At 32.4% G+C, this 10,476-nt stretch overlaps 1 protein-coding gene and 1 long non-coding RNA gene across 4 annotated transcripts; one reads left to right on the forward strand and one right to left on the reverse strand.

Annotated features, from left to right (window-relative positions):
* Window positions 1–1,116: 1,116 nt before the first annotated feature.
* LOC145091211 (eukaryotic translation initiation factor 3 subunit A-like) lies at window positions 1,117–9,786 on the forward strand. Of its 2 annotated transcripts, none has more exons than XM_079028952.1 (14): window positions 1,117–1,210; window positions 2,125–2,194; window positions 2,843–3,324; window positions 4,106–4,321; window positions 4,792–5,160; window positions 5,595–5,624; window positions 5,718–5,945; window positions 6,045–6,206; window positions 6,301–6,522; window positions 7,430–7,636; window positions 7,720–7,926; window positions 8,680–8,760; window positions 8,835–9,036; window positions 9,138–9,786. In XM_079028952.1, the coding sequence occupies exons 2-14, from the start codon at window positions 2,149–2,151 to the stop codon at window positions 9,548–9,550; spliced, it is 2,865 nt and encodes a 954-aa protein (XP_078885078.1). In that variant the 5' UTR covers window positions 1,117–1,210; window positions 2,125–2,148; the 3' UTR covers window positions 9,551–9,786. The 2 variants fall into 2 exon arrangements, with proteins under 2 accessions (XP_078885078.1, XP_078885079.1); XM_079028953.1 differs by lacking the exon at window positions 1,117–1,210 and adding an exon at window positions 1,429–1,569.
* LOC145091237 (uncharacterized) lies at window positions 3,859–5,887 on the reverse strand. Of its 2 annotated transcripts, XR_013702094.1 has the most exons (4): window positions 5,769–5,887; window positions 4,775–5,076; window positions 4,233–4,337; window positions 3,859–4,131 (listed from the first exon to the last, which is right to left on the reverse strand). It is a non-coding gene; the product is annotated as an uncharacterized LOC145091237 (long non-coding RNA). The 2 variants fall into 2 exon arrangements; XR_013702093.1 differs by having other exon boundaries at window positions 3,859–4,337.
* Window positions 9,787–10,476: the final 690 nt, after the last annotated feature.

The raw sequence follows: 10,476 nt of genomic DNA on the forward strand, positions 1-10,476 counted from the left end.
AAAAGTTCATATGTAATATGACAATTTGAGTATTGATTCTTGATAAAAAAAAAAGATAGTATATTTTGTTTCACAATTAAAATCTAAAGTTATTGTAGTTCTTTAAATATGACAGGACATCCATTGCTTATTTCGGATTGAACGGTTTCCGTTCTCTAATAGTTTGATTAATCACACAAAAAAAAAAGTAAAAGAATTTTTTTTTTTTAAAATTAGTTGAATGCATGGGTGGGTACAATGTAGAGTTTGGGTTAGTTCGGGATACTCCTCAAAAAATTTTCAATAATATAATTTTTTTCGAAAAATTTTGTTTTAAGTTACGACGATATCTCAGAAAAAATTTGGGCTACCTTAAAAATATTTGGGATATCCCTTTTACTTTAGTCTTGGCTCCGCTACTGCTAGAAATATTTTGTAAAGAATAAAAGAAAATTATTTTGTCTAATGGAATAAAAAGAAACATTCATTGTATATATAAATTGTATTACATAATATTCCGTATAAACTAGAATATAGATTATCGATATAATTTCACTTTTATCTACATAAACTAACATATATCGTAATAAAGTACGTTTTCTTCTTCTATATCGTTATAATTAAAGAACCTTTTTTGTATTACTTAATACTTAGTATAAATCATAATATATCATCAAGCCCGTCTTGTTTTTATTTATATATTGATATACATTTGTCTCAGAGATATATTATACATAAGTAAAAAAAAATCGTTAATTTATATGACTCTAAAATCATTATAAAATATTTTTCCATACATTGGCTGAAATATGATATTCTAGGGATGTTCACACCATACAGACTTAATAAACTAATTTTTCATTCTCCATTGAACCCAATTTCCTAAATATCACTAATTTTGAAACTAATTACACCTTTTATTTTGTTCCATTGATTTTGTTGCCTCAAGTGTCTACAATTGTACCTCACACGGATAAAAATTAAAATATATTATGATTGTGAATAAAATAATGTATTATCACAAAATAAAAATGGACATAAAATAAGAATATTATTTAAAAATGGAATTGCCGGGGTGTACCCGGATTTCTTAAAGCAGTTAATACCCAATCAAGTTAAGATTACTCGTGTAGAATTAGCAAACCAAATGCTAATACTACTGCGTAACATTTGATCCATTTTCATCAATCGAGGGTTTACAGCCAAAAACGCCATTGAAGATCAAATCAAGGTCTTCCTCTCTGTCCATTAACGTATTTCACATTTCCTTGTATAATCTGTGAGCGTGATTTATCATTTCTGTGCAATGTAAATTAGTTATGCGTTCACGTTTTACGAATCTACGTGATCATGTTTTGATCTTCGTTATAAATGTTATGTAATCAGATTTACGATTAGAATCTGGTTCGATTTATTTTTATCTTTTTGTTTGAAAAGGATATCATTTTGGTTTGCGTATAATCAGTTACTCGCAGGTTGGATGCATTTTTGTTTCATGACTTATGAAGGCGTCAATTGATGATTGATGGATTTGGATGCATTCTTGCTCTGTTTTGCTTGATGATCAGTCCTCATTTGGAAATTAATTCAGTAACTTCCTTCTTATATTAATAGTGAAATTTCTTAGTAATGTTAATGCTCTTGGTTCACGAGAATTAGGTTATCTTCGTCTTCATATGAAGTATTCTAGTTATCAACACCACCATTAAACCATGCGTCAATCAATCATTCATCTAAGATGGATGAATAAGCTGTTCGATTTTGTCTTAATTGTTATTTTAATTGCAGATGGTTTTACAATATATGCCATAATTATGGATTCCCTTATGCCAAATCCTGAATATGTGGATAAACTTTCTTATTTTTCATTTGGGCATATCCTAATATCTTATAGATTTATGAAATAACCTTTTTGGCCTAAGCAAGTACCTTTATGTGTATTCAGTTGCTTGATTCCCAAATCTACATTGAACTAGTATTATAATTACTGATTTGTTAAAAACTGCAGATAATTCACAATACATGCTACCATCATGCATCCTTTTAGTTTTGTCTGTGAGTCTAACTCACAAAGAATACATAAACCGATAAACTTGCCCCTTTCATATGGATCTCCATTAACTTGTTGCATTTTCTGTCTTTTAGCTCTAATTGATTGGATTTCTCCATATGGCAACTTTTGCCAAGCCTGAAAATGCTTTGAAGCGAGCTGAAGGTGAGCATCTTTTTCTTTCATTAACTATGTACATCTTTTTCTTTGAGATACTCTCTTCTTAACATGAAAAGTAGCAACATTATTTCATTTATTTGTTTAATATAACATCCTACTCTCATTTCCTTCTTATAAGGCATCAGATTTTCAATATTTATCTTATTAAGGCATTGTACTTTGAAAATCTACCCAGTTATAGCATTATACTTTCAACTTTTTTCCAATTATAACATTCTTTCTTGAAAACTTTACTCAATTATAGCAGTGAAAATTGCTTAAACCAAATGACATTGTTATGACTAGGAAGATTATTCAATTCTATAGTAGAAGGAAATGAAAGTAGAATGCTATAAAAACAAATAAATAAAAATATGTTGTTATTTCTTGCATTTAACACTATGTAATACAAATTGAAACTTGATTTACCACTAGAGGAGGGGTACTTTTGTCATTTATATAGGGCTAAATTACAAAAATAGCAACACACTTCTATTTATTGTTTATTATATCATCATACTTTCATTTTTTCTGTTACAACATCGTACTTTTAATATTTTTGAAGGCAACATACAAATAAGAGTAAGTTACTATTTCTTGCATTTAGCCCTAATCCATGTTGGACATAATTGTTCTTTTGATATGTGGATGCAGAGTTGATCAATGTTGGACAAAAGCAAGATGCATTACAAGCACTTCACGGGATTATAACCTCAAAAAGATACAGAGCATGGCAAAAGACACTTGAAAGAATCATGTTCAAGTATGTAGAGCTATGTGTTGACATGAGAAGAGGAAGATTTGCAAAAGATGGTTTGATACAGTATCGTATAATTTGTCAACAAGTCAACATAAGTTCATTGGAGGAAGTGATCAAACATTTCATGCATTTGGCCACTGAAAAGGCTGAACATGCACGTAGCCAAGCACAAGCATTAGAAGAAGCTCTTGATTTTGATGATTTAGAAGCAGATAAAAGGCCTGAAGATTTGATGTTGAGTTATGTTAGTGGGGAGAAAGGGAAAGATAGATCTGATCGTGAGCTTGTTACTCCATGGTTTAAATTGTTGTGGGAGACTTACAGGACTGTGTTGGAAATCTTACGGAATAACTCTAAATTGGAGGCTCTTTATGCGGTTAGGATTTCTTTTTTTCTTGGGTTTCCTTATGTCATTTTGAGTAAATTACATTTTTGGTCCCTAAGGATAGCTGATTTTTGCACTTTTGTCTCTAAAATGTTTTCTCATGACTTTTTGGTCGTTAGTTGACATTTTTGAAACGTTTTGCGGTCTTTGTTTCAAGTAAAATGACTGCATAACCCCTTTTTTATTTTTTTTAAAAAGCATTTGTTATTTAATATAAAAATTTTCGAAAAGTTTTCTTTTGTAATATGGCCAATTTACTTGGAACATAGACCAAAATCGTTAGGACTTAGGATAATCTAAAATAAGGACCAAAATTGCAAGAGAAATTTTTTGGGACCAAAATTGCAAAAATCAGTTATACATAGGGACCAAATATGTAATTTACTCAATCTGATTATCACATTGCTTACTGTTGGTACTGTTACATGATCTATGACTGTAGTGTAACATGCATGTCAGAATCTAATTCAATAAACAATACAAATACATAGAACACAAGCATACATATACATATATATAGTAGAGTTGGTGAAATGACGAAATTGCCCTTATGATCGAGTCAAAACATAAGTTTGACTTTTACAACTGAAAATGACTGGAACACAATTAAAACTTAAACCTCAGTATACGGTTCATGTGGGAAGTGTTTGAAGTTATAAGATGATAATCTTGCTACCTTAACAAGTAGAATTACAGTAAGTGGGAAGTTGACTTTTAAGTTTGTAGAATTTAGCAAACTATTACTAAGCTGCAGCATTATTCATTCATACAGATGACTGCACATCGGGCCTTCCAATTCTGTAAGCAATATAAACGCACAACAGAGTTTAGAAGACTTTGTGAAATCATCAGAAACCATCTCGCAAATCATAATAAATATCGCGACCAAAGGGATCGACCTGATCTCTCTGCTCCAGAAAGTTTGCAATTGTATCTTGACACAAGATTTGAGCAATTGAAGGTTGCTACTGAGCTTCAACTTTGGCAGGTTTGTTCTTTATCTCCTATGCATTTGATGCACATGGGCATAAATTTTAATGAAAAATACAGAAAAAACACAATATACTTCCTAACTTCCACCATTTTATCAATTCAGACATTTGATTGTTTTCTATAGTGATTAAACCATGGATCTCCACATATAGTATGCTGCCCGTATGCCATGTCAGCAGTATATTACACATGGACACCATTATGGATTATGGACAATTACATAACATAATTATAAATCACCAATACCCACATTAGTATGTATAATGGGTATTATTTTTCACATAAAAAGATAATTTGAAAGTATAATGCTGTAATAGGAAAAAAAATGGAAAGTACATTGCTATTTCTTTCATTTAGGTTAAATACGAATGCTTTTCTGTAGTTAGTTTTTCTAATTAATGCTCAAATGTGTGATGAAAGACATCTAAATTACACAGCATTGTTTTACCTTGACATGTTCATCAGGAAGCTTTCCGTTCTGTTGAAGACATATATGGACTAATGTGTATAGTCAAGAAAACTCCAAAGGCATCATTTTTAGTTATATATTACGCCAAATTAACCAGAATCTTTTGGATCTCCTCAAGCCATATCTACCACGCCTTTTCATGGCTGAAGCTATTTACACTTCAAAAGAGTTTCAACAAGAACTTAACCCAGAAAGACTTGCAGTTAATAGCTTCATCTGTTGTTCTTGCTGCACTCTCAGTTCCTCCTTATGATCGCTCACATGGCGCATCTCATATGGAACTCGAAAACCAAAAAGAAAGGAATCTCAGGGTTGCTAATCTTATAGGATTCATTGTTGATCCAAGATCAGAGACAAGAGAAGTGGTAACTTTAATAATTGGTTTAATTGTCCCCATGTTTTTTTTCAAGTTAAATCATAAAAATGATCAGAAATGGGAAGTTCATATCACAAGACGACTGCATCTTCAACATTTATCACAAAATGACCATCTATTTTGCGAAATAATGTTCGCTAATTCCCATAATTACTTTCTCTAACACTGAAGAATCAATTTCACGAAAAAAAAAAAAAAAGTACAGAGAAAGAAAAAAAATAAATTTCACGGAATATGATGGTGGGGACCACTGTAGATTCAATTTCGTGAAAAAAAAAAGTATTTTGCCATGTTTTTTCTCCAATTAAGTGCTCATTTTCTGTTAAGTGTTAAAATTATGGTCATTTTGTGGTTAAATTTTTTTTACCATATATATTTTTTCAATTGCTTATTTACATAATCTTTTATTGTTACTTTCCCCAGATTTCACGTTCGTCACTCCTCTCAAAATTGGTAAGATGAAATGAAAATATACCATAAAAGAGAAATATATACATATTTTTAGATCTATAAAGTAAGGAATGGGAATGTGTATGATGTTTTCAGGTATCAAAGAGTGTAATGTCATGTGTAACACAGGAAGTAAGAGATTTGTACCATATTTTGGAGCATGAGTTCTCCCCTTTGGATCTTGCATTAAAAGTACAACCCTTGCTCATGAAAATATCAAAACTTGGGGGTAAACTATCTTCAGCTTCTTCAGTCCCAGAAATTCAGTTATCTGAATATATCCCTTCACTGGAAAAACTTGCCACCCTCAGATTGCTACAACAGGTGATCCTAACATTCATCCTCATCTCTAGTCTCCTTCAGTTGTATTATTTTTTGACAAAACGAGGAGTTTTTTTTATATATGATTTCTGGTTTTGCTAGGTGTCCCGGGTGTATCAGGTAATGAAGATAGAAACTCTAACAGGGATGATACCCTTTTTCGACTTCTCTGTTGTGGAGAAAATTTCAGTGGATGCTGTAAAACACAATTTTATATCAATGAAAGTTGATCATAGGAAAGGTGCTGTTCTGTTTGGCAGCCAGGTGCTAATTAATCAAAAACTCCATCCTCTTTATTATATATTTTTGTTATTATATTTGTGATTCGTGATTTTTAAATCATGATGATCTTGTTTAGGGTCTTGAATCTGAAGGTATACGTGATCATCTGAGTGTTTTTGCGGAATCCCTTACAAAGGCAAGATCAATGGTTATTCCCCCCACGCTGAAAGCTTTGAAACTTGGGGAGACATTAACCAGTTTGACAGAGACTGTGGATAAGGAACATAAAAGACTTCTTGCTCGCAAATCTATAATTGAGAAACGCAAAGAAGAACAAGAAAGACAACTTCTAGAGATGGTATTTTCACTTATACTAACTAGTTTAAACAAATTATACCTTAGCTAAGGTAATGTTCTTCAAAGAATTTGTTGGATAAGGAACAAAATTGTTCATTCCACTGGAATGAATAAAAACACAGTTCGTTTTGGAATTGTTTTGCTAGATGGAATGGATCATTTTTAAGGGAGTCTGAGTCCATCCATTTTGTTGGGGCATTTTTTTTCATCCCATCACGAATTCAACGAAAAATTGTAAGATGACCGATTTTATTTATAACTTTTTTAAAGAATAATGACTAAAATGGGTGGTGTTATATGATCAAATGACCACCTTTTGAACATTTATCACAAAACAACAACCTACTTTTTACGAAATCTTTTTTGTTTTATGAATAAAAAACCTTAGAAAATTTTAGGAAATGTATTTTCTTTGCTTGTGAAATTCTAGTGGGGATCACTAATAAATAATTTTGCAAAAATAGTAATTTTGCAAAAGTTGGTTTTGCCAAATATTTTGTGGTTGTTTTGTAATAAATGTTAAAAGATCACTCATTTGGTTTTTAGTGATTACCACAAATTTTAATGACATATATATTAAATTATAATTTTATTTTTGAAAAATATGTAGAAAATTTCATTTTTTATTATAATCATATTTGGGGTTTAATGATCAGTTTAATATTTTTAGTGTTTTAGATAATAAATTCTATAATTATAACTAAACAATATATAGAAAACTCATAAAAACTACACATTGTATTTACATACATTACAATAATAAATTCATATGAAAAATCCAATTCATCTCCACAACTCAACCAAACCTTTGTCATTCAATTCCTTCATTTTTTTTTTTTTGTCATTCCATCCAACCAAACAAACCATTATAATTTGTTAAATTGATTAAAACTAATTTTGACATGTAGGAGCGAGAGGAGGAATCAAGGAGACTTAAACAACAAAAGATTACGGAAGAGGCAGAAAGAAAACGACTTGCTGCAGAGTATGCACAAAGGAGAAACCAAAGGATCCTTAAAGAAATTGAGGAGCGAGAACTTGAAGAAGCACAGCAGTTGTTAAAGGAAGCTGGAAAACGTGGTAAAAAGAAGGGCAAGAAGCCCATCATGGAAGGGGTGAGTAAATCAAACCTCAAACCTCAAACCTCATTTCAGTCACAAATTAATTGATTAACCTTTTACATGTACAATCCATGCAGGAAAAGATAACGAAGCAAACATTAATGGAAATGGCTTTAAATGAACAACTAAAGGAGAGGCAAGAAATGGAGAAGAAGTTGCAAAAACTTGCTAAAACATTGGATCACCTTGAAAGAGCAAAAAGAGAAGAGGCGTCTCCTTTAGTTGAAGCTGCATTCCAACAACGTTTAGTTGAAGAGAAAGCTCAGCATGAACATTTTCAGCAGGTAATTCAAACAAGAAAATTTTCCTTTTTCTTATCTTAACTCGTCATATATATATTCCAAGGCAAAATACAGTCACACTTATTATACTTTCATCATTTTATCAGTTTAGCTACTAACTCTATTTAACAGTTACTAAACTATTATGCTTTTTTTATTGTTTAAAAAATAACATTTTCCCGGGTTACCAAAAAAATACACACAAAGTGTTTACATCAGCCTTGAATTGTTATATAAAGACCTTAAGAAAATAATAGTTTGGTGGCTAAAATCAATAAAATGATGAAAGTATAATGGTTTAACCATTACAGTATAATTTAACATTTTTCAAAACCATAAAAAACTGAAATGGTTTAATCACATAAAATATTTTAATGACGAAATTGATAAAATGATGAAAAATTTATTGTGTTTTTCTGTATATAAATATATTTCAAAATCATGGTTTAATGGTTATTGAAAATAATTAAAGTGACTTTACAGATCACCTCCAACCATAACACTATTTTTTGCACCAATTTGACAAAACTGGTGCAAACATTAAGTTTTTTTCAATCTATATATTACACCATTTTTGACATCAAAATAACCTATAATATAATATCACAATTAATAAATATTAAATATAGACTATTATTACATATACATGTAATTAACAACAAAGTTAACTCCAAATTTGATGTAATATTTGGTATTTGGTTTGTAAAAAAAATAGGATTTAACTAATTCAGCATTTAATTTGGTTTAACCCTGCAGCTAGAGATTGAGCAAAGCCGACAGCGCCATGCTGGAGATCTTGAGAAGAAAAAGAGACTAAGCAGGATGATGAAGGACAAGGTTATAAAGCATTAACATCTTGCATTTCTAGCTTGTTTCTGATCTTGATGAGACGTTTATTCAAAATTTTGCAGGAAACTCTCCAGCAAAGAGTTTTTAGCAAGAGAGAAGCCGAGTACAAGAAAATGAAGAAGGAACAAGAGGATCGAATCAACCAAATAATTCAATCAAGACAACAAGAACGCGAAACCAGAAGGAAAATGATTTGCTATATCAAAATCGAAGAAGAACGACAGAAAAAGTTACGCGCAGAAGAAGAAGCCCGTCAACGCGAAGGTATCAATCATAGAATGGAATCTCTAATTCCAATTCCGTCGCCGGAATATGTCTGCGTAATGTATAAAACAATAATGACATTTTTTTATTTCTGTATTTAGAGGCGGAGAGGCGAAAGAAGGAAGAAGCTGAGCGTAGGGCAAAACTAGACGAAATAGCAGAGAAACAAAGGCAAAGAGAAAGGGAGCTTGAAGAGAAAGAACGGCAACGAAGAGAAGAAGTGTTGAGAGGAACACCTGCAACGCTATCGCCGATAAGGCATACGGAGTCTCCGTCGTCTCCTCGCTCATCAAAACCAGGGCTCGTTACAGCCACTGCTGCTTCACCTTCGCCGGGAAAATACGTACCCCGACACCTTCGAGAGAGGATCACCGGGGGGCCACAGTCGCCGCCGTCTCCAGACCATGATAGGTGGGGCCGCCAGGATGACCGGCCTAGTACTGACAGGTGGCGGTCGACGACGTTTGGCGGTGGAGGTGCGCCGAGATCTACTTGGTCGTCCTCCAGACGCTGAAGTGAAAAGTTGGTTTTATGGTTTTCTTTAACAGTAGACGAATCGAGCTTATTTTGCCTAAAACTCTAAATAAAATAAAAAAAACGGTGAAGCTGTATGGATGAAAGTCCCGAAATCCATACATATACGAATATATAAATAGAAATCATTTTGGTCAACTACTTCATGTTTGATTGTTTATCTGAGGCCTATAAATAATTCATATTTTCTTAATATTTATTACAAAATGGGCATTGGTCCTCTTATAGAATGTCAAAATTTTGCTTATTATTAGTGAAGTAGAAAATTAGAAGAATGTAAGTTGTCAAACCATAAAAGTTAGACAAAATTGCAAGAATGGTCCCTGTGGTTAGGTCGAAATTGTCACTTTAGGCCAAACAAGTTTAGACTAGTATTCATGTTCCAAAGGTTTTCATTTTCTTGCCACTTTGGTCCATTTTACTTTAAACTTTTTTGTAATGACGATTTTGCCATTGATTTTGCTTTTCCAGTTTATTTATTTATTTATATAGTTTAATATTAAAAAGAAAAAGAAAAAAGAAAAAGAAAATAGCTCTCTCTCTCTCTCTCTCTCTCTCCTACCTATATTCCTCACCTCTTTTTGCTAGAATCTTCCAAAACCACCGGTCATCGCCACCACACCCATGACCACCGATCAACTCCAACACCACCATTAATCAACGTCGACAACACCTGTGAACACCTCCACTAACACCCTAGCATCATATGAAAGTCGGATCGGGCTACAGATCTAGACTGAGAAGGCTACAACCATTACTACCAGTCAAAATGTATCAAAAATGTTTGTTGATCTGAAAACAAAAGAAGGGTGGCGGCGACGATACAACGGATGAAATACGACGAACAGATATCTCCAGCGATGACAGGTGATGATACGACTGTTGGAGCTTCTCCAAACGAAGCTA

This window comes from Lactuca serriola, chromosome 1 (assembly GCF_051521515.1).
Source record: "Lactuca serriola cultivar US96UC23 chromosome 1, Lser_US96UC23_V15, whole genome shotgun sequence".
NCBI lineage: Eukaryota > Viridiplantae > Streptophyta > Magnoliopsida > Asterales > Asteraceae > Lactuca > Lactuca serriola.

Coding starts and splice junctions, on each gene's coding strand:
- LOC145091211 (XM_079028952.1), top strand. CDS start 2,149: ATGGCAACTTTTGCCAAGCCTGAAAATGCTTTGAAGCGAGCTGAAG. Junction 6,207..6,300: donor CTGTTCTGTTTGGCAGCCAG/GTGCTAATTAAT, acceptor GATCTTGTTTAG/GGTCTTGAATCTGAAGGTAT. Junction 7,637..7,719: donor AGAAGCCCATCATGGAAGGG/GTGAGTAAATCA, acceptor CAATCCATGCAG/GAAAAGATAACGAAGCAAAC.